Source organism: Schistocerca serialis, chromosome 7, assembly GCF_023864345.2.
Source record: "Schistocerca serialis cubense isolate TAMUIC-IGC-003099 chromosome 7, iqSchSeri2.2, whole genome shotgun sequence".
In the NCBI taxonomy this organism is placed as follows: domain Eukaryota; kingdom Metazoa; phylum Arthropoda; class Insecta; order Orthoptera; family Acrididae; genus Schistocerca; species Schistocerca serialis.
The window spans coordinates 202,492,035-202,517,114 of record NC_064644.1 but is presented as its reverse complement, the minus strand read 5'-3'; the positions used below and the strand labels follow the sequence as shown (position 1 = coordinate 202,517,114).

The following is a 25,080-nucleotide window of genomic DNA, read 5'->3' as shown; positions in this document are numbered from 1 at the left end:
GTATGCCACGGCAAACTGGCTGACACTGACGGCGGCGGTGCACAAATGCTGCGCAGCTAGCGCCATTCGACGGCCAACACCGCGGTTCCTGGTGTGTCCGCTGTGCCGTGCGTGTGATCATTGCTTGTACAGCCCTCTCGCAGTGTCCGGAGCAAGTATGGTGGGTCTGACACACCGGTGTCAATGTGTTCTTTTTTCCATTTCCAGGAGTGTATTATATTCCAAAATCCTGCTGCATATTGACGTTAATGATGCGGGCGTGCAATTTAGTGAATTACTCCCACTACCTCTCTTGAATATTGGTGTAACCAGTGCAACTTTCCAGTCTTTGGGTACTGATCTTTCGCCGCGCGAGCGACTGTGTATTACGGTTATCTATGGAGCTATTGCATCAGAATGCTGTGAAAGGTAATTGGTATACAGCCTAGACCGGAAGACTTGCTGTAAAGGTGGGAAGCGATAGAGATCGATATGAATTACAGTGGAGTGTTAGAGGCTAGGCACTAGACGGGGGCTTCGGTGTAGCTACCTCCTCCGGCAGCACCCAGCCGGCGGGGGCGGCCACGAGTCCCGACCCCAGCGCGGCTGCGCCGCCGCTCAGCGTTGCGGCCACGGCGGCGGCCGCTGCGGCGGCGTCGGCGTCAGCTGATGGTTGTCGGGCGCCCGCGGGCGTGTAGACGGTGCGGAGGCCGCCCGGGTCCACCACCAACACCCGCGCAGAGCCCGCCGCCACCTGCCGCGGCTCGGAGGCGCCCGGGGTCGCGGGCAGCCGCGCCCTGCGCTCCAGCGTCTGCAACAGACAAACGGGACGCGCCGTCAGCGCCGACACTCCGTGGCGTCCGTAACTACACTGCTACCTGTTCCATCCACTGCTGACTATCTGGCTTATTGCCCGGTGGTGCCAAAACATGTTGACTACACATCGAGCCCCAAAGCCACCAGAACAGAAAAAATGTCATCGGGACTGTCACTGATTAGCCAACGACTCCGAAGGTCTCTGACTATGGCACAGTCATCTTTGAATATTTTCAACGTCACTGACTCACTCGCTCATCTCAGAGATGATATAACAGACCTTCTTAAGTGGAAAACTATGAGAGTGTTAGAAGAGATTTCGCCATTGCAACCGGTCGTCGTAAATTGCACTCCACGACATTTCGACTGAACACCTGACTGGACTGATGGCTCATCTGAAGATGACTATCAGGTGTCCAGTGGAAATATCTTCGAACATTTAATTTGCCTGGATAATTTTAAATTTCACATCGATGAGACTAATGCAGACATCCAGAACAAGAATGAATATATCGGCGGTGGACAGTCACAAGACCGCCTGGTACCATTTCTCCATCATCTTCGACAACCGAGGATGTTCAGTCTGGATTTGGACCAAAAATATTGATCAGAGAAGCTATCATAGCACTCACGAGCTTGCTACAGAGGTTAGAATGAAATAGTGAAGCTTACATACCGCTCTTTAATCTAGAAAAGGCATAAGACAGAAATTACTGGGAAAATCTCCTAAAGATCTTGAAAGATACACAGTTACACTGTAAAGCTAGAAGAACAGTATTAAAAATACACAAAATCAAAGTGCGGGGACACAAATTATTTCAAAACATCTGAGGACAATGCTAGAAAAGATGTAATACATTATCGCAACGGGTTTCAGGCAACATTAGTCATCTTTACGTATTATGGGCGGCATTTGGTGATCAAATCCTCACGCATTGTCAACTAAACATAATAGAGGAAATCAGTTCAGTCGACAATGCATGAACGTTTATTCACAAAATACCCTCAAAGCTCCTGACGATGGCTGTTTTAAGGCGAAACCGGTGGTGATGATGTCATAACAAATTGATTGTGTCATAAATATACGAAACTTTGTAATAATCGTCGCTTTTTCTGTAATTCCATGCACTCAATAAGCTTCGCTGAGGATATTAACTTAATAGGTGATGGTGAAAGCGCATGCAAAACATAATTTCTAAATTTTCTGCAATTATTAAGAAATATGAACTTAAAATTAATAGTCAAAACACTTACAATAAGCAACCACAAATGATAAATCGCCTGACATCCAGATTGAGGGAAATTTTGATTTTACTCACAGTACAGATCAGATGCATCATGCAGTTTAGAAAACGACTGCAACACCTAAACGGTCTTTCAGTGAATAAACACACCTACCTGTGGACAAGTCGTTTAGAGTACAAAAGAGAAAAAAACATTCAAAATATTCAACTGGAGTGTGCTCCTGTATCGCTGCGACAACTGCTCTGACAGCTGACAGAAAGCGCTTCGAAGTGACAGTAATATAGCTTTAGAGAAGACTAAAGAGGACCAGCTACACGGAAAGATAGCCAGTTATAATGTTCTGAAAGAGAACAATGAAGAGCGAATCCTCATAACAACCATGCAACAAAGGAAAAAGAAACTTTTGCGACATTTATTGAATTATAATAACGTTGTAATACAGATACTAGCACGTCAGATATTGGGAAACAAAACCACAGATGCGCCAAGAAAGGAAACAGTTGAACATCTACCGGCAACGACGAAGTGCCAAAATTATCAGGAAATGAAGACAACAACAAAAGGCATGGGAGAAGTGTTTCAGCGACAAGGGTTAGCATTCAGATTTGGAAGATGGTCATGCCATTCTCTTCTAAGCTCCACAACCACGACAACCATACCTATTGGTCAACTGTCATAAGAACTGTTACTTTTTAGCGACCTAACCTAACTTCAAACACCAGGGATTTGGCCACTTTTGGCTTTTTTTATGTCACCGCTTCCTGTACCACCCGAACCCTAAAGCCGCTTTAGGTACCCTACCTTCACATTATGTTTTTGTAGATAGTAAACTGTATGTGTTGCGAGATTGTTATTTTCTGAGACATCTCTAACATATTTGACTGTGTGAATCTCAATATTCTCCTAGATAAATTGACGTTTTGTGGGATTGACAGTATAGCCGACCAAAGGATAATGTCATATCCAACGAAAAGAATCCAGAAAGTTGTACTTTGCAATTCAAGCAATAGTACTGCAATCAGTCCAAGTATATGTGCAGAAACAGAAGAAACGGTAAACAAAGTTCTTTACTGACTGGCCTCCTGCGAGTGGTCTCACGATCAGTTTTAAAAAAACACGTATACAGTTCTGCATATCTACAGGTACTGCACCAATGTTAAGTGTAACATATGGAGAGGAAATAATAAATAGGGTTGAAATTTAAAAATTCTTAGGGGTCCATATTGATGAGAATTTAAATTGGGTAAAACACATTTAGGAACTCCTAAAACAACTTAGCTCAGTTACATTTGGATTTAGAATCATTTTAAATCTTGCGGAGAGACATGCTTTGCATATTTTCATTGAATAATGTCATATTTTATAATGATCCGGGGTAACTCATCTTTAAGAAAGAAAGTCTTCACCGCGCAAAAACGTGCTGTAAGAATAATATCTGGTGCTCGCCACGATCATTTTGTAGTCACCTGTTTAAATAGTTGGGCATTCTGAGTACTGCTTCACAGTATATTTTTTCCCTCATGAATTATGTTGAAATAATCCTCTATAGTTCAAAACAAACAATAAGGTACATAATTACAATACCGCAAGGAAAAACGTGATTCATTATTCAATATTAATGTTGTCTTTAGAACAAAGAGGGGTGCAAAATGCTGAAAAAAAATTTTGATAAATTACCCAGTAATGAAGTGGCAATGGCCTTGCCGCAGTGGATACACCGGTTCCCTTCAGATCACCGAAGTTAAGCGCTGTCGGGCGTGGCCGGCACTTGGATGGGTGACCATCAAGGCCGCCATGCGCTGTGCCATTTTTCGGGGTGCACTCAGCCTCGTGATGCCAATTGAGGAGCTACTCGACCGAATAGTAGCGGCTCCATCGTAGCGACCAGGAGAGCGGTGTGCCGACCACTGGTCCCTCCTATCCGCATCCCCAGTTCAGGATGACACGGCGGTCGGATGGTACCGATGGGCCACTTGTGGCCTGAAGAAGGAGTGTTACCCAGTAATAAGACGTCTGACAGAGAGCAAAGTAAAACCCGATAACAAACTGACAAAGTTTCTCTCTGACAGCTCCGTAGGGAAATAAGCGTGTAATCGTTTGTACAAATTAATTTGCGATGTTCATGTAAAATGACTCGTTCCACATCATTACGGTCTACAGTGCAAAATGACCCATGGAATATGAAACTAACTTAAACTCCCCTACCCCAACCCCCCTCCTTTTCACTCGTGTAATCCTAAAGACTGCTACACGTATCTTTGCCTTATACCGCCTTTTTCCTGATAAAAGGGCATGTGTGTTGCAAGATCGTGGAATTAATTGAACCTCTTCAACAGTAAGTAGTCACACTCCAATAAACAATCGTAAAACTAGCAAATTTTGTGACTGATGCATCAGTATATGACAAGAACGCGCTCCAGCTTCTTATTTTTAGGTGTTATAACTCGGATCTACATACAATATACAGATCTGCTGCAGTGCGTACTTGCACATTACTGTCGTTATAGACGAAAGCTGCAAGTACGTGCATTACACATGAATTGATGCAAAAAAGTGTTCGTAGATTTCTTCGAACCTTCCTGCTACTGCCAATAACTTTGAAGAACTGACTAACTAAAGGTAAACCGATACAAATATGTTATTTGCCGGTCTTTCTGTGTAACAGTTAAATTTTAGAAAAAAATTTCTTCAGCGATTAGAAAACAAATAAAGTTATTTCCGTAGGCTGGTGAAAGCACACATGCCTGCAGAATCAAATGTGACTACTGAAATTGTCATTGTAGTAAACAAGTCTCATTAATGAAATTAGGCACTTTTATGAATGGTTTAGTGATGACGAGAAAGGGATATTTCGCAGTAAGCCATTGTTTCTGAATAAAACATGCAGTTGCTGAGAATATTGTGTTAAATATGTAATGTCCTCGTTTTTTCCTCTTATACCAATGAATTTGTACATAAGTGCCTGACAGTTTGAAAGAATAACCTGTGTTACAGTATAAGTGTTTGGATGTGCTTTCTTTCTCATACAGTTCCACTGAACAGATCCGTGAGTAAGTGTGGAAAACTCGTGTTTAATTATCTTGTTTAATGTAGTTCCGTCTATTCCTTCGTTCTGTTTTGTTTCAGTTATGATAGACCCATAATTATAAGGATTTTAGGAAAATTAAAAAATTTAAGTCACCAAACTGGCAAACTTTGTGACAAATGTTTTGCTCTCTGAGGATGAAATAGCATAAAACTGCGTGCGCGAACTTGTAACAAAGCTATGAAATGAAATGTCGTGTGGCTAGGGTCTCCCGTCGAGTAGACCGTTCGCCTGGTGCAGGTCTTTCGATTTGACGCCACTTCGGCGACCTGCGCGTCGATGGGGATGAAATGATGATGATTAGGACAACACAACACCCAGTCCCTGAGAGGAGAAAATCTCCGACCCAGCCGAGAATCGAACCCGGGCCCTTAGGGTTGACAGTCTCTCACGCTGACCACTCAGCTACCGGGGGCGGACAACAAAGCTATAACTGCGTATCATACAAAAACACTAGGTCACTTCATCTTCCCAACCGATAAATTCAACTCTAAGTTCTCTGCCATACACTTCAAGTCACTATGTCATTCTGAGCGGGGGAGGGGATAACTTTGCGGCAATTAATATTCAATGTTTCTGATACTTCACTGCTAATAAAAACTTTACTGCTATCAACATTGTCACAGGTTCGAATCCTGCCTCGGACATGGATGTGTGTGATGTCCTTAGGTTGATTACGTTTAATTAGTTCTAAGTTCTAGGCGACTGATGACCTCAGAAGTTAAGTCGCACAGTGCTCAGAGCCATTTTTTGCTATCAACATTAAATAATAAAGCTATAAAACTTCATATACGTGGAAATTAAACGTCATAGTACGTATTTGCATTCGACTATGTTATAAAAAGTCTCGAAGCATTACCAAGTCACCCAATTTTACAGTACTCTAATAAATACAACCACAGTGGGCCTTTTATCAAAACGCAATACAGTTTCCTCAACGAAAGACGCTCATTAAATGACCGTTCCTTCTATCAGCAATATACATCTAACGGACTATGTATATGCAACTGAATCTAGATCAAGACAATCAGTACTTAACCATGTTCTACCTGTAAGTCCTTTCATCCTCATTTCTGCACGTCTTTGTAAATTTATATTACATTACTGGATGTGGCACGGAAAACTGGCGCCGATTAGAGTCTTCTCGCCTATCACGCATGAATTGTTGCCCACCAAGAGCAGATGCAACAAACAGACAAGCATGTAACAATTATATAATGAAAAGAAATTGATAATACTAAACTTAGTCACAACAGCTTCGAAAAAATATGTGACAAATGGCGGGCGACAGTGCATAGTATAGTACTTAGAGCAAATTTTACGTGCACAACCCAGTTTAATTATTATACAGAGTGTTCGGAAATTCCTGTTACTTGTAGAGTGAGTACATAATACTATGAATAGCAAGCAATGTCCGGAAACGTGCCGTTTCCACTCTACGACGGTTTCAGATCAGATTTTTAATTCATTCACTTCTGCTTGAAGTATTTAATTAGGCGTGACGCGGTAAAATTATTAGGCAACAATTCGGAGGCAAACATAACGAAACTTCAATTATTCACTTAAGCACATTTGTCTGAATGAACGCTTCAATATTACGTGTTTACATGATGCCAAAACAAAATAGTACCTAACGTACTGTACGTAGAGAACAGTATTGATATGTGATAACAGCGGCTCCATGTGGCGACCATCAACGATGTTACAGACATATTACCTACGAACCATGTTCTGCTACACATTCTCCGTTCCGCCGGCCAGAGTGGCCGTGCGATTCTACAGGGTGTTTCAAACACGAGCAGTATATTTGAAACGGCAATAAAAACTAAACGAGCAGCGATAGAAATACACCGTTTGTTGCAATATGCTTGGGACAACAGTACATTTTCAGGCAGACAAACTTTCGAAATTACAGTAGTTACAATTTTCAACAACAGATGGCGCTGCGGTCTGGGAAACTCTATAGTACGATATTTTCCACATATCCACCATGCGTAGCAATAATATGGCGTAGTCTCTGAATGAAATTACCCGAAACCTTTGACAACGTATCTGGCGGAATGGCTTCACATGCAGATGAGATGTACTGCTTCAGCTGTTCAATTGTTTCTGGATTCTGGCGGTACACCTGGTCTTTCAAGTGTCCCCACAGAAAGAAGTCACAGGGGTTCATGTCTGGCGAATAGGGAGGCCAATCCACGCCGCCTCTGTATGTTTCGGATAGCCCAAAGCAATCACACGATCATCGAAATATTCATTCAGGAAATTAAAGACGTCGGCCGTGCGATGTGGCCGGGCGCCATCTTGCATAAACCACGAGGTGTTCACAGTGTCGTCTAAGGCAGTTTGTACCGCCACAAATTCACGAAGAATGTCCAGATAGCGTGATGCAGTAATCGTTTCGGATCTGAAAAATGGGCCAATGATTCCTTTGGAAGAAATGGCGGCCCAGACCAGTACTTTTTGAGGATGCAGGGACGATGGGACTGCAACATGAGGCTTTTCGGTTCCCCATATGCGCCAGTTCTGTTTATTGACGAAGCCGTCCAGGTAAAAATAAGCTTCGTCAGTAAACCAAATGCTGCCCACATGCATATCGCCGTCATCAATCCTGTGCACTATATCGTTAGCGAATGTCTCTCGTGCAGCAATGGTAGCGGCGCTGAGGGGTTGCCGAGTTTGAATTTTGTATGGATAGAGGTGTAAACTCTGGCGCATGAGACGATACGTGGACGTTGGCGTCATTTGGACCGCAGCTGCAACACGGCGAACGGAAACCCGAGGCCTCTGTTGGATCACCTGCTGCACTAGCTGCGCGTTGCCCTCTGTGGTTGCCGTACGCGGTCGCCCTACCTTTCCAGCACGTTCATCCGTCACGTTCCCAGTCCGTTGAAATTTTTCAAACAGATCCTTTATTGTATCGCTTTTCGGTCCTTTGGTTACATTAAACCTCCGTTGAAAACTTCGTCTTGTTGCAACAACACTGTGTTCTAGGCGGTGGAATTCCAACACCAGAAAAATCCTCTGTTCTAAGGAATAAACCATGTTGTCTACAGCTCACTTGCACGTTGTGAACAGCACACGCTTACAGCAGAAAGACGACGTACAGAATGGCGCACCCACAGACTGCGTTGTCTTCTATATCTTTCACATCACTTGCAGCGCCATCTGTTGTTGAAAATTGTAACTACTGTAATTTCGAAAGTTTGTCCGCCTGAAAATGTACTGTTGTCCCAAGCATATTGCAACAAACGGTGTATTTCTATCGCTGCTCGTTTAGTTTTTATTGCCGTTTCAAATATACCCTGTAGACGCTACAGTCTGGAGCCGAGCGACAGCTCCGGTCGCAGGTTCGAATCCTGCCTCGGGCATGGATGTGTGTGATGTCCTCAGGTTAGTTAGTTTAATTAGTTCTAAGTTCTAGGCGACTGATGACCTCAGCAGTTAAGTCGCATAGTGCTCAGAGCCATTTAAAATTCTCCGTTCCACCAGGTGTCTCTTCAGTTTCTAGTGCAGCTGCCAAAACTCGTGCCAGCTGATCCTCCTCTTTCTCAAGAGTCGCATGACTTAAACGTTGCATACGCTCCCACAAGAAGTAGTCCATAGTACACATCATCCTACCTACTGTATTGCGCACCAGGACAAGCAACACTGCGACATTTTTTCCCTCTGCAGACGTAGACGCATTACACGTCATAATTGATACGTATTACAACGGAAACAATACGTCTCCGAACATGGGTTGCTATTCAAAATACAAAGTATTCATTCTCCTCTACAAGTCGTAGAAGTTTGTAACGGGGATACGCCTTGTAAATAAAATAGTATAGGGGAGAGCGGGGCATGTTGGAGCAGGGGAAATGCAACATCTGCATTTTTTCTCGAAGTATCCTATCAGGTGCTGCCATCGTGTGGGGACACTTTCAACTGCGTGTTATCCTCACTGTGATGGTCAGAGTCTGCGCGAGAAGACGTTTTTCTTTGCGTTCTCTTTCTTCGATCAAAATCGTCAGTGGTGAGTAACAGTTTACAGTTTCCAAAACGTCGTATGTATAATAAAAATTAGATTCCACAAATCATAAGTGGTTACTTTTTGTAGTTTAACAATGAAATAACTGATTTTAGTTTTAAGTCGCTGATGGGGTGTTTACTTGTGATTTATGTGGCGGTGCCAAGCGGGGCATGTTGCAACAGAGTATTTTAACTTACCTCGTTCTTGGTTAGGTCGAATTTTTATGACTGTTGGATAATGTAATGATTTTCTTTCACTTGTTCTGGTATTTTTACGTTTATTCAGTCTACATTTATATTTTCAGGTAAAGAAAATGCGTCATTAAAAACGCAAAACAGATAAAGGTTTGCTGGACACCTTTAGATGTAACGCCGAGATCAGTCACTTTGGTTCTAGAAAATGGAAGAAAGACCGATTATTCTATCAGAAAAAGTGCAAATCAGTTTTATATTTACTACTGTGCCCTCTCTCGATTCATCAAAAAGTAAAAGGAGACAGACCGAAATTTCTTGTGAGTACTCTAAACATAGGAAAGTGTTTTCAGACAGTCAGGAAAAAATTACTATATCTTGAGATCCAACAAAATTATGTTCGGGTTGAACAAAGAGGAAGTTCGAAAACTGAGATATTTTTGTGCAGAAGTCTTTAACATTAAAATGCCATCATCTTGGGAACAAAAGAAAATAGCTGGGGCCAATTGGCATTCACGATTTTTGGAGAGAAACACCGATCTCTCCATCAGACAACCTGAAAGCACAAGTCTGGGAAAAATGACACCACGTATTGGAAAAAAGTTGGTGAGTTTTTCCAAAAATTAGTAGTTGTTTACTCTCGGCACACTCTTCCCCCTTCCAGAACTTGGAACGTGGATGAAAAGGGTGTAACTACCATGTTGAAGCCAAACAGGATAGCTGCACACGAAGTTGTGAAACAAGTTGGAATTGTGAGCCCTGCTGAACGGGGAGAATTGGTGACAGAAGCAGCTGCTACATGTGCACAAGGGACATTCATTCCAAATATGATTATTTTTCCAAGATAAAATTTTGAAGATCATTTTATCCGTGAAGGGGCCGTTTGGATGCATTGGTGCTGCCACCGGTTCTGGATGAATGGTGGAGCAATCTTTTGCAACATTTCTCACCATTTTATTAGACAAACCAGACCAACAAAAGATGTTCCTGCCCCTCTAAGTGTGTGCAGACTATGGACACAATTAAGACACTTCTCTCATGTCAGATATTTCAACCTGAGAAGGCTCTTATCGGTAAAATTTTGGTATGTTGCAACATGCACCATTGGTGGCGTAAATTAAAACTTTGTCAACTTTTTCTTTATCCATTATTGTAGCCTCTTCTAACCGTGTAATCGGACATTTAATTTGTGATTTCTATGTGTAAAAGTATGTACTTTCTCATTGGGATTATCAAATTTAACCAGTTGTTGTCGTTGTGGTCTTCAGTCCAGAGACTGGTTTGATGCAGCTCTCCATGCTACTCTATCCTGTGCAAGCTTCTTCATCTCCCAATACCTACTGCAACCTACATCCTTCTGAATCTGCTTAGTGTATTCATCTCTTGGTCTCCCTCTACGATTTTTACCCTCCACGCTGCCCTCCAGTACTAAATTGGTGATCCCTTGATGCCTCAGAACATGTCCTACCAACCGGTCCCTTCTTCTAGTCAAGTTGTGCTACAAATTTCTGTTCTCCTCAGTTCTATTCAATACCTCCTCATTAGTTATGTGATCTACCCATCTAATCTTCAGCACTCTTCTGTAGCACTACGTTTCGAAAGCTTCTATTCTCTTCTTGTCCAAACTATTAATCGTCCATGTTTCACTTCCGTTCATAACTACACTCCATATAAATACTTTCAGAAGTGGCTTCCTGACACTTAAATCTATACTCGATGTTAACAAATTTCTCTTCTCCAGAAACGCTTTCCTTGCCATTGCCAGTCTACATTTTATATCCTCTCTACTTCGGCCATCTTCAGTTATTTTGCTCCCTAAATAGCAAAACTCGTCTACTACTTTAAGTGTCTTATTTCCTAATCTAATTCCCTCAGCACCACCCGACTTAATTGGACTACGTTCCATTATCCTCGTTTTACTTTTCTTGATGATCACCTTATACCCTCCTTTCAAGACACTGTCCATTCCATTCAACTGCTCTTCCAAGTCCTTTGCTGTCTCTGACAGAATTACAATGTCATCGGCGAACCTCAATTTTTTTATTTTTTCTCCATGGATCTTAATTCCTACTCCGTATTTTTCTTTTGTTTCCTTTACTGCTTGCTCAATACACAGATTGAATAACATCAGGGAGAGGCTACAACCCTGTCTCACTCCCTTCCCCACCACTGCTTCCCTTTCATGCCCCTCGACTATTGTAACTGCCATCTGGTTTCTGTAGAAATTGTAAATAGCCTTTCGCTCCCTGTATTTTACCCCTGCCACCTTCAGAATTTGAAAGAGAGTATTCCAGCCAGCATTGTCAAAAGCTTTCTCTAAGTTTACAAATGCTAGGAAGTTAGGTTTGCCTTTCCTTAATCTATCTTCTAAGATAAGTCGTAGGGTCAGTATTTAAACAGTATATAATAAAAAAATAATAAAACTCAATAAACGTTATTTGCTGCAACTTGCTTCCCCCCCCCCCCCCCCAAAAAAATAGTTGATATACTCTTTTATGTAACAGTAAGTATGCCAACACAGTAAACTGCAAAGGTACTAGTTTGACGTAAGAAAGGGCCTAGATACTGCAGGAAGTAGACAGATGACAGATGATAGAGAGAGAGACTGGCGACTGACTGACCTGGGTGACCTGTGCCCAGCGGGCGGTGTCGTTGGGGCGCCACATGACGACGTAGACGAGCCGGCCGGCGTCGGCGTCGGCGCCCGCCCCTGCCCCTGCTGCTGCGCCTGCGCGCGGCGGCCGCGGCCAGCGCAGCTCGACGCCCAGCACCACCAGCAGGTCGGCCGCGCTCGTCTCGCGCACCGGCTGCAGCTGGCGCTGCTGCTGCGGAGACGCCCGGAACTCCGCGAAGAAGCGGCACGCCGCCCGGCAGCCCGGGAACTGCTCCACCGGCAACACACAACACTTCCGTATACGCCACTTCCTGCTCCTCGTACAACAAACAATTTCTAAAGACAAACACAGTCATTGATGTCACGGCATTCTTACACTGAGGTGACAAAACTCTCGTTTTAGTGTAACTGTGTTATAGCTGCCTGTCTGGTTTTGTACAAAAGTGTCTTTCTTATCTTCCCATTTTGTACTTAGCTGTTTTTTTTTCTCTATTTTCTGCTGTATGTAATGATTTATACTTGGCGATGGGGTCTGACTTTGTTTTCTACATGAATGTGTGGTTTCGATACTGTTGGAGTTATTATTTTGCTATATCGTACTGAGGGATCTGTACAAATTTGTCTATGGATCTATTTGTTGGCGATTTGAAACCCTATTTTCGTATTAATAGCGTCATCGAAGTTTTCGAAGTTTATTTCATCGACGTGGCGAGTACGACGCCGTCGTGATGACGTATAGACACATTTTTGTTTCCGTTACAGGTTGTAAATTAAACTACCTTCTTGCAAAGATTTATGTTTGTATTAAGAACATGTATTTTGTAATGTTTGTTAACCACTTTATAATAAGCTGAAAAAGAGAGAGAGAAAAGAAAATATGTAGAATAAAGTTGCTGCTAGACGGCAAATTTACGATAAGCGCCCTCTGCCACAGTCTTCTTAATGTCTTCCACACTGCGATGTCTCAATTAGGTGAATGAAGTTCAATCCTGCACTAATTTTCAAACATCTGTATAAATGGAATGACTAGTCATGTGGCTGTCTTAGTGCATGTTATTGCATAATTTCGCGGTACGTACCAAATTCATTAATTATCTCTGTTCTGTGGCACTATTTTGTAATGTACGTATTGCTTACTATTTGGTTTCTGTTTGTTAGGATGATGTGATGAAAAGCTTAGGCTCGAAACTATTCATCAAGTAATAAAGAAATGTGACATTACAACTTCGATGGTTCTAAGCAGTTTTTCGCATAATTTGGTACTCCACACTAGTGTTGATGTTATAAATTACAGAATCATGGGACTTCGTAAATATCTATTTAGTTATTCATCTATTCTGGCAACATTAAAGCCATTAGGTCTTCTCTTACATCTAACAAGGCGCTATACATCCTATATACAAGGTGTCCGAATATAATGTATACATTTTTTGAAACTGAATATGTCTGTAATTAAAGAAGATAGAAAGGCAGTTTTTGTGGGTAATTTTGTTCCAGGATTGTAAACATGGCGTTATTGTTGGCTCAACGGAAATGTGTGCTAAAGTGTTACTGGAAAACAGAGAATGTGAGTGAGGTATGATGATGCAGGAGGGCTGAATTTGGAACACCCTCACCACCAAGGGTAACAACTGCAAAAATTTGAGATAAGTTTGACATCAGAGGAGCAGTACAAGATTTTAAGACGGAACATTGCGGAAGAAAGAGATGTTCAGCAGACAATGGAAAGGTTGACACAGTGGTCCAGGCATACACACAATCCCGAATAAATCTGCAAGGCAATGCTCTCGTGAGATTGGGACCTGCAAATGCAGTGTTCATAGCATTCAGTGGGCTCAGAAATTGAAGGCTTACATTCCAGGACTTTTCCATTCTCTTACTGAGGATGAACCCAGTAGGTGAGGTGAATTTTGTGAGTGGTTCGTTAACAGATGCGAAGAAGAGCAACATTTCCACGATCTAATTCTTTGGTCAGACGAAGTGACCTTTAAACATAGTGGAACAATTAAGTACCATAATTGTGTGTACTGGGCCAGTGAGAAACCATACGTAAGAGAGGAAAGACATGCAAATCTACCAGGAGTATGAGTCTTGTGGCATCCGCCTTCTGGAAGGTTAATTGGGATGTACTAATTTGAAAACACTGTCACAGGTGACTCTTACTTAAAAATGTTGCATATGGTAACGCCTGATTTTAATGAATTTTTTGAAAATAAGATGCACCACATCACCTTCACATTGATGTAGGGTATTTGTCAGTTGTACATTACCTGCAAGATGGATAGGTCAAAGAGGGAGTGTGGAGTTTTCAGCTTGATCCCCTGATTTAACTCCTCTAGACTTCTGTCTCTGGGGTACTCTCAAGAACACAGTATACACTGCAAGTCCACAAACACTGGATGATCTTGGAGAACAAATTGAGGAAGACTGTGATGCTGTTCCGTTAGGAACAATGCAGTTGGCATGTCGTCATTTTCGATGGTGTATTGTTGCTGAAGTGGACAACTTTGAATATCTGACACCTTTAGTTGGACCTTAAGGTACACCACAAACAGTGTACTGTATTTCTATCTCCTTTAATTAAAGAGATATTCAGTTTGAAAGACTGTATACATTATTTTGGGACATCCTGTTTGTTACATAGCGCCACAGACGGCAGCAGGTATCTGCTACCGACCACTGAGGATGTCTCTTCATGAGTGGTTGTGTGGGTCTCTGATGGGACAATGTAGGCCACATCGGGATAATTGACGACGAAACTCGTGGTTCTAAGGAAAACATACCACACAGAGATTTGAATTGTATCAGCTACATCTGAAGAAGAGGCTATTGGTCTCAAAATCAGTCATGTTACAACAGAAAAATTTACTTCCATTAACTGCCGTCAGTTGTTAATTCATTCTCACGCTCAGCCCATCGAATGATTGCGCTACCGCGGCTCCGTCAATAGTGGAAAGTTTAAGAAAGGTCCTTCAGGTACCAGTTAAATGTAATGGGACAGATCGAATTGTATCTCTTCTAGAGGCTGAAAAGAGCGGTTATAGGAGTTAGCGAACGTTTATAAAAAAAATTATATTCTTTTACTTCATTTTTTACGTTAATAGCATAAATTATTCAGAGTTCAGTTCTGTCAATGGATAATTCATTGCAGTATTTCAATGTCAAACTTCAGAAGCCTGCTAGTATCAAACATCGGCCTTAATTTTAAAAAGAAATTTCCGAGAATGTCCATTTGGAGCACTGCATTATATTATAATGACTAATGGTATTTGGGAAAACAGAAGAGAATCAAAGCGTTTGACATGCTGCGCTACAGAACACTGTTGCAAACTAGATGGACTGACAAGGTGAGGAATGAGGGGGTGCTCCACAAAATCAGCGAAGAAAGGAACATACAAAAACTCCTGACAAGACCAAACAAGATCATCAGAAGAGCACTTAACTAGAGGGAGCTAAAGAGCGTAAAAACTGTAGAGGAAGAGAGAGACTGGAGTATACCCCCCTGGCAGAGAGATCTGTTTGCCAGTTTCCGTCAGTGGGACAACTTCAACGGGTTCCCACGTCATTCAGGATATCGTGTTGCCTATGGTCATCATCTAATAAAGCGTAAGACCATAGTACACATGGGATTCTACACCTTTCTTTTCACTGTGTGAGGATACAGTGTCTTATATGTTGCAAGTTCCATGATTATGGATCAGAAGATAGCCATTGAACTGGCTGAGACTAGTTATCTGTGTAATAAAATTTGCGATCTAGGCAATAAAGTGTTCTGGGAGGGTACAGACTCTCAGAAAAAAGTGAGTGCAAGTGCTAGTCTGATATGGAAATGATGGAACAGGACATGAATTCTTAGCGGACTGCATCAGACGAACAAGAAAACTGTAGACTAGCAAATTAATAAATAAGTAAAGTCTGTCAATAAATCATTCATAGTGCGACTACAATGACAAATTTCCTACACAGATTGTACTCGAGTAAAATCTTCTCGGTGTTCAGACCGCGTGAAATCGGAATTAAATCTCGAGCTGCCGAGGGTTATCTCTATCTTCTCAGTTGGATGATTGTTCGCTGGGAACGAAGTCTGCTTCCTTTACAGTGACGTTCAAGCGTGTCTTTGGTCGGGTGACGTCTCTTGTAATTCTATTGCCGATGTGACGTCACGTGGAGAGTTGGATTGGCATGCGAAAATGCAACCGGGGCGCGAATGAGGAATGGAGGGGAAACCGTGAGCACTACCAGAATCTCCAACGGGTTACAACTTTCGGTTATCTTTCTTTGAAGTATCTCCGTCTGAGGTTCTCTTCTCTAGGCTCTGCTAAGAGTATATCTACCGCCTCTGTTCATCCTGCTACTGCACACGCGAATTTCTATCGCTTCTTTTGATACGGAATCCTAGTAGGTCGATGCGTGGAAGTCGACCTTCGTTTCTCAAAGTCGATGTATTTCTTCGTAAGGCTGTGTTTCGCTACCGAAAATTTCTGAATATTTCTGTATTTGGTACGTTTTCTGTGTTCAGTGCAGCGCTCAGCTACGGAGCGGATTTGTCTGCCCTATCAAATTTTAGCAGCATTCACATGCCACAGTGCACATAACAGGTATCATCTTTTCCAAGCTGTTTCTAATTGGACGAAACAAATCCTTAATTTTCCAAGAACGCTGGAAAACTGAGTGTTTATTGTAACGTGTCTACAATTGCTGACAATATAAACTAATGCTGTTCCCTTTATCTCTAAATTATTTTAGGATATATTAGAATCTATACCAGCTTCACTTCACCTCTTCTGTCCAGTAACTCTCCTACCGCATAAATTTTCTTCATTAGTCTTCAGCACCGCGACTCTTACGTATGTGGTGGCAGTCTCTACTGAATCTACCCACATTATGGAACGAGCCATGTGGCGTGACTCCAGACCAGCGACTATCATATTCGACTGCGTAACTGTATAGCGTCATTGTTTGTGATGAGGCTTGTAACATGTAGCGTTTTTCTGGGTTTTAGCTATGCAGCCGTAGCTATTCGCGATGCATTAAACACCTTCGACGCCACCCAGTTAGTTCCCCTGCTTGACGGAAAGATCAGCATCGGCAGGATCTTAATCCAGTTCTACAAGATAGGTGGAGTTGTATTGAATTTTACCCGGACGACTCGCACAAACTCTGATGATCACGAAGAGTACGTAATCAACTCGTCATTTCATTCGAGCGCCACTGCATTAATGAAGTCGTCCACAGGCCTGGCGGTGGTAAGTTGATATGGGACCAAACTGCTTACACAGCACTTGATCTAATTTAAACAAACTTATACTTAGGACAACACATACATCCATGCCCGAGGGAGGACTTGAACCACCGACGGGGAGAGTCGCGCGAACCGGGGCAAGGTACCTTAGACCGCCCGGCTACACCGCAGGGTTCCAAAGACCTGCGTACAGTATGCTTGTAACGAATAATTTCCGGACCGCGACGATCGGCGAGTGCCTCCGCTGTTGTGGATCACAGCACCAGTTTGCCAGTGTCCGCGGGGGTGCGGACATCCTCCGGTCTGGGGGTAAAAGCCGAGCCTTTCTTAATCTGGCTAACGGGTGTTGGCCTGAGCCGCCTGGGTGGTCTTCAAAGGCGAGGCTGTTTCCCATAGAGTGGCTGACGTTTCCTCGTACACACTGAGGAGAACAAACAGCTGAAAGTTTCGGCAGGCAGCAGCATTTCACAGTTGTACTAAGAGCGTTAGCAGGAAATGGCCAAACGTAGTGCAACTTGCTGCCGTGGAGGCTGATTGGCTGAAACATCTGAATGTGAAAAGAATACGTTCGTTCGAGATAGGGTTGCAACTGTAGGAACCACGCGAATACATTCGACGCAGGCATTCTGCCTGTTTCCGTGGCTTGTGAGTTGGCGAAAGCTTTTTGTGTGACAGGCAATGGACGCTTGCTGCTAGTTTCAGGAAATTTTTTCGACTGGCTCCAAAGCGTTTAATAATGCTTCTCCAAAGAGATCAGCGCGCTCATGCACATAGCTTTTGGTTTTCAGTCCTGTAGCATTCTAGTTTAGGAAACAAGCACTACATTCCTGCCAGCCTTTACGTCTCAACCTTGTGAAAATTTTATACGTATTAGCGTAATTTTATCCCCTTAAGGGATTTTTCTGTAGAAATGCCGCATATATAAAGACTGGGTAATCAAAAGCGAGAGGACCCCACCACCCTTCGTTAGCTTCACTTTAAAAATGTACAAATCTTCTCTCCTGCGTGCAACGATACAATCAGAAGAGTAGGTAAATGGGGGTCTTATACTATAGTTATTGCTATAAATGACATGCGCACATTAACTTGGCTCACTTTAGAGGGGAGGTGGCATAGGTAGAAATAAACATGCTGCGCTGTTGCACATATATTAGTGAAACTGAGCTGCATGCCAGATTCATAACCAGTAGACACATTGCAGCCACACCCTACCACGTAAATCAACGACAATTTTTCTTCATATTAAATAATTTCCATCAGCTATAATGTTTGGGCATTGACTAGACTGTAGTTTAATAAAATTGGTGCTAATCGTCTGCAGCGACTTGTCAATTAGCAACAAAATTTGTTTATTAAAATCAATGTGACAAGTTTATCAAATCTCTCATCGTGTGCACATAATCAAAATATGCAAAAGAAAACAGGACAGTGATGCGGAAACTCGTGTCAGGAATAATGAAGTACTTCTTCAACTGGCATCTAATATCATTGCTTCTCCAAGAATTGCCGATCAGAAGTGGGGAGCAATGAAGGTTGACTCAGTTTCATTAATCATCACTGATCTTTTGGAAAGCACGTAACTGTCATTCATTCTTTACATAATGAAACACTAAGTCACTCACGTATTTTTTCATGTTTAGCACGACACATTCCGAGATTTTCTAATTATCATGATCAAGTATTATTTACATTAGTATTTTTATATTGTGCTGCCTGTCTTGCACTTTAGTCGTCGCAGGTACTGTGTCTCCTCCACTATGCGGAAAACAAACACACACACAAATCATCACTCAGCACCGTTTGTAAAATTTCACACTGTGAGTGTGTTTTTCTCTAGAATGTGGGAGGCACAATATGGAACATTACAAACTCAAAAAGATGACACAGTAAAGTACAAGAGAGGCACAACATACATACAAGCAGCACAAAAAATAATTATGGAAACGATTTCACTTGACAACGAGAATAAATTCTCGAAATGCGTAGTGCCAAACATGAAAATAATACTATCGGATGGACCGTTTCAGTATGTAAACGTGAAGGATTTAACCAACGCAAAGAGAGCAAAGTATCTCGCTACATGTGGTAAAAAAAAAAAACACGCGAAACATGCATTCGAGTGATCCCAAATGGTTCTGTGTGAAGCTCCACGTGTGCAGCAGAGACAGTTTGAAAGCGACTTCACTCGATTGTGATGCTTTTCTGGAACGAGCCTAATGTCGTGGAGCTGTGGTCAGCCCACGATATCAAGCAGTTGGTTGGTGGGCCTTCTAGGGTGCAGCAGGTGAATTTGAGCCTTCCGGGGAGGAGGTGGTGTGGAGGTGTATTTCGGAAGTTTGCAGTCAAGAGCGGATAAACATGTTTTCGTGTGTGGAAGGTTCAGAAAGTGTTGGAAAGTGCGTTCCGTTTCGCACGCCTGAGAAGTATTTTAATTATTGCTGGTTTCCGAGGTGGGTGTTGAAGTAAGCGAGCGAACGCTGACTGTTTAGTAAGAAACAACATAAGAGCCTGTGGAACAACTGAGTACCGGAACGCGACATGTGCAGCACGACGTGTACTTGGAGATGATTATCAGAAGAGTTCTCGTGTACGTCTTTATCCTCTTTGACTTTAGACATGCTCCTGCGTTGTTTTCAGAAGAGAAGGAAGAGACAACTTGGTGCCGGTGTGGTGGCTGATTGCGATGTTTTCTGTGCAGTCCAGTGGCCGGGCAAGTGAGCTTTTGAAGAGACATTTCTTCAAGACAGTGAATAGTGGTTAAGAGGAAGGGAGTCTTTTATCCTTATATGTGAAACGTATTCGCAGTGCCAATATGGACAACCATCAGCTGTGTGATGGAATGGCAACAATACACATTTGTGCCGGATCGGGACTCGAACCCCGATTTCTCGCTTATTGCAAGCGGTCGCCTTACCATTTTGCTATTCGAACACGAATCACGGCCATACCCCAAATTCCATGTATCTACAACCTGTACTCGAACATCATGTATATTCCGGTACAGTGGAGACATTTTACTTGAAAGTCGCTCTCCCAGTGTCGGCGGATAAATACGACACTGCTGCGCCTAGAAATTAGCCATGTCCGCCACCAAACCTTTCAGAGGTTGTATACGGAGCAATATGTCGCGTGATTTGTGTAGCTCATCGCACGGCAGTAAGAGTTCGTGGACTTTGGCCGAAGGCACGAGGGGCTTCACCAGACGCTACAGAAGCTCCGAAACATCGGACTAGGAAGAGCGTTTTAGGGTGACACACAACAGTGGTCTCTTAAATATTTCACACAGCACTTTATAGGCTCTGTGAGGTACAGTTTGGTTAAGTATAAAGAAAAACAAGTTGACTTCAAAAAACAAGTTGATCTACCCTCAGCGGTCACAGCCAATATTTCAGATCCTTCATCTGGAAAATGAAGTAAGAGCTCCAGAAAATGGGTCTTTTCAAAACCACTTTCATTTTGCTGATGACACTGTACTGTTTGCCACAAATACAGGTACACTTAAGCGAAAATAAGAACCTCATCGAGCAAGCTTAAAAGCAGGCCTGAAAATCCATTACCATATCACAGAAACAATTATTAACCAGCTTATCAAAAAACTGTACGAATTAACTGTGAAGGTGTACAACCAGAAGACGAAAGAAGGAAGATTAGGGTTTAAAATCATTTCGATATCAAGGTCATTAGGGACAGAGCCAAAGCTTGGAACGATTCAAGGATGAGGGAACCTTCCTAGTATTTGGGATTTAGGGAAATCACGGTAAACGTAAATTTCTCACTACTGAGTCCTAGTGATATACACGTAGTAGGCGGTGAAGAAGCTAAAGAGTCTTTAATCCGAAGAGAAGTTGTCAAATACCGGCTGAGACCTCTTCTTTTACGACGTCAGAGTGCCTGCACACTGGTGAGGTTCGACCACAGAAAATAGGTACAAGGAGTTCGTTCCACAGAGCTGTTCTGTAACTCTAGTTTTATGCAGTCCATCTTATGTCTTGTAATATCTTACTATATGTAACATCCTATTATCTGCTTATATGGTTCGTGATGTTTAATTACATCGTGTCTATTGGACATCTACCCTTTCCATCGTTAGCACGGTGTATGCAGTTTCATCAGTAAAAGTGTGGTGCAGGCAGGTATAAGATACTTACGCATGACGTCTTCTCCGAACACATGCTGCTCCAGATCGACCAATTGGCGTGCAACATCTCACAGTTCTGCCAGCACTGAAACAGAAAAGACAAAATACTATAACTCGCAGATACTTCATAGAGTTTAAATATAGCTTCTTTATTCGCCTGCTCATATTATTTATCTTATAGCTCCTATGCCAGCAATTTGCATCTGTAACTACTGAAATAAATAAATATCGTAACGCAGACACATTTGCCGCCATTGCTCCTGTTCACTGAGTGAATATACACTCAACCTGAAGAGTAAAGAAAGGCAAATTTACAATCTGTCTGCACTGAGTGAATATACATTCAACCTGAAGAGTAAAGAAAGGCGAATTTACAATGTCTGTTCGACTGGGATGCTCTTTGACCATGCATACGCCATTTGCCCCCTACACAACGTCCCTGGAAAATAGAAATAAAGATTGCAAAACATGTGTTAGTGGCTAATCTCGACTTCCACAGAGCTGACATTTTGAAAAACTTTACCCCCTTCAAAAAAGTCCCAATATGATGTTTTACAATTCACAAAGCACCTCTGTGAAACAGTCTCAGGGTTAGCTTTTAGCACGCTCCATTTCCTTCCCCGTTCATTTCCAGCGTGTTTTCTGTCCATAATGGGCTTGATGTCGACAAGGCGTTAAGCCCTAATATTCCTTCTTTCATTTTCTGTTTCGTACTTGACAGCACTTGTCTAGCTTTTTTCGATCGTGGCCATCTGTAAAGCTTCCGTTAGCACGCCTCAGCCATTGTTTCATCACTTGTTACGACACGTTTCACTAATAACGTTGGTTAGGTGTGTAAGTTCGTGGCGTTTTTTGAGTAAGGATAATAAACATGGCACAGTCAAGTCGCTTAAATATCTGGGCATAACACTGCAAAGCGAATATGAAGTGGCAGGAGCATGTGAAAACTGTGGTAGAGAAGGCGAAAGGTCGATTTAGCTTTATTGAGAGAATTTTAGGAAAGAGTGGTTCACCTGTAAAAGAGACCGCATAAAGTGTAAGTCGCCTGTTTATATATCTGTATGTTGGTAGCACGCTAGACTGCATTAATGTTACTGACTGCGCTCTGCGCCCTCGCTAAGAAACTCTGTGACGGTTCGGTCTCGCAGTTAGAAGTTAATAGTGAGCAATGTTGGAGGTTAGCAGTGTTAGCACGAGTGGATGGTTTGGACGAGTGTCCTTCGTGGAGATTTAGTATTGGTTGGACATGGGTTATAAAATGATGATGGATGTATTTGCTAATGTCTGGGAAATGGTATTATTGACGATTATATAATTTTTGGAACTGGATGTCACATGATTAAGGTAAAATCTGCTAAATACAATGTTTGCTCTGCAACAAAATCTTTTCTTTGCTAACCACATACCTTTAGTAGTTAGAGCCTATAGTAGTTAGAATCTTATTATTTTGCTGGCTGTAGTTGCTGCTTGCTGTATTTGCTGTAGTTCGTGTCATGAAGATCTTCTGTGAGGTAATTGAGTTATGAAAAACTGTAGGTTATTGTTACAATTTCTTGTAATTCAGGGCCATTCTTTTATGTTTACTATTTACAGTCAGATTGCTTTGAGCTTCTATACTGTGGGTCATAAATGAATAGGATAAGTTTGAGTTGTATTTGTCGGGGAAAACCCTGTGGGTCAGTGTTGAAATGATAAAAACAAGTAAAGAGACAGTACGTTCAGTTTACCCAGCAGTTCAAGAAGGTTCAGTTGCATTCAGAAGTTTAAGTAAAAACTCCGAAGTTTCACCAACTCTACTCAATTTAAGTATTTCAATAGGACCTATTCTTGAGTACTGCTCAAGTATTTGGGATTCATAACTGGTCGGATTGAAGGTCGACATCGAAGCAATTCAGAGGAGTTCTGTCAGATTTTTAAAAAATAGTTTCGAACAACACCTAAGGGGTCAGAGATTCTTCGGGAACTCAAGTGGGAATCCTTGCGACGTTCTATTCGAGAAACACTATCGAAAAAATTTTGGCAACAAGCATTTGAAACTGATTGTCCGACGATTCTATTGCCGCCAACATACATTGTGCGTAAGGACCACGAAGATAAGATACGAGAAATTAGGGATCATACGAAGGTTTACTGACAGTCGTTTTTCCCTCACTCTGTTTGCGAGTAGAACAGGAAAGGAAATGACAAGTACTGGTACAGGGTACCCTCCGCCACGCACCGTACGGTGGCTTGAGAAGTATCTATGTAGATGTAGATGTAGATGTAGAAACACTTTAGTCATCAATGATATATTTTCAAATGGTTCAAATGGCTCTAAGCACTATGGGACTTAACATCTGAGGTCATCAGTCCCCTAGACTTAGAACTACTTAAACCTAACTAACCTATGGACATCACACACATCCATGCCCGAGGCAGGATTCGAACCTGCGACCGTAGCGGTCCCGCAGGTCCAGACTGAAGCGCCTAGAACCGCACGGCCACACCGGCCGGCACTGGTTGTAGGAATAAGGCAGGAGAAAGACTAATTGAGTTCTGCAGTAAATGTCAGCTAGTAATAGCGAATACTCTGTTTCGTAAGATGAACTTCGAAAATGCCGGGAGATAAGGCCAGATTACATTTTGATTAGGGCCTAAATGATGGTCAGGCAGAGGTTCCGATATCAGATATTGGATTTTAAGGCGCACCCAGGGGCAGATATAGACTCAGACCATAATTTAGCAATGATGAAGAGTAGACAGAAGTTGAAGAGACTACTCAAGAAGAAACAATGAACAAAAAAAGGTGGGATACGGTCATTCTAGCGAATGAAGGGACAGATGTTCTCTAAGGCTATAGACACTGCGATATTGAATAGTTCAGCAGGCAGTTCAGTTGAAGAGGGACAGACATCCCCTAAAAAGAGCAATCATACAAGTTGGAAAGAAAAACATAGGTACAATGAAGATAATGCGAAGAAACCGCGGATAATATATTAGGAGAAGTACTTCAGTTGTTCGACGAAAGACGGATGCACAAAAATGTTCAGAAAAACTTTGCAACACACAAACAAAATTCAGTTAGGAATGAAATAAACGGGAAGTGCAGGGAAGCTAAGTATATATAGCAGAGCGCAACTGAAATTCCGCTGTTAAATGGAGTGCAGACAGAGAAAAGGTAGAAATAGTACACTGAAGGACTCTACGAGGAGCCTGATGACATGATAAAAGGAATTCGATACGTAGCACATAGAGGATCCAGCATAAGAGTCAGAGTTTATTAGATTTTGGGAAGAGTTCTGATTAAATGAGGCAGAATGCATAGATACATTTCCTTCGAATATTCTAAAATACTTCTGGGGAGCGGCAGCCAAAAGAATTCTGAAGTAGCATACGTCTATGAGGGGGAGGACTTGACTGATGAAGTGACAGAAGAAGAAGCAGGAGTCCATAGGCAATAGATACGGGAACCTGTATTTGAATTAAAAAGAGGTGTGGAGGACTTCAGAAGGGACGGATAACGCTCCATCGAATTTTCTACAATCAATGGGGGAAGTGGCAACGAAACAGCTATTGATGTTTGTGAGTAGAATGTATGAGACCGGCGGTATACCATCTGACTTTCGGAAAAAAAACCATCATCCATACAAAACCGAAGACTTGGCTCTATGAAAGGTAAAGGCAACAGGCAGGCAGTTAAGACGTTGTAGCTGATAAGGGACACAAGATGAAAGAAACAAAGACGGGTCCATAGGATTTGTCGACTTGGAAAAAACATT

At 42.3% G+C, this 25,080-nt stretch overlaps 1 protein-coding gene across 1 annotated transcript in view; it reads right to left on the bottom strand.

Annotated features, from left to right (window-relative positions):
- Positions 1–25,080, bottom strand: part of LOC126412720 (uncharacterized) — a 275,896-nt gene that overhangs the window by 38,234 nt on the left and 212,582 nt on the right. Inside the window, exons 3-5 of the mRNA XM_050082438.1 lie at positions 21,333–21,407; positions 11,950–12,210; positions 530–790 (exon numbers count right to left, since the gene is read on the bottom strand). Coding sequence (XP_049938395.1) covers positions 530–790; positions 11,950–12,210; positions 21,333–21,407 — 597 coding nt within the window. The remainder of the gene's footprint in view (positions 1–529; positions 791–11,949; positions 12,211–21,332; positions 21,408–25,080) is intronic.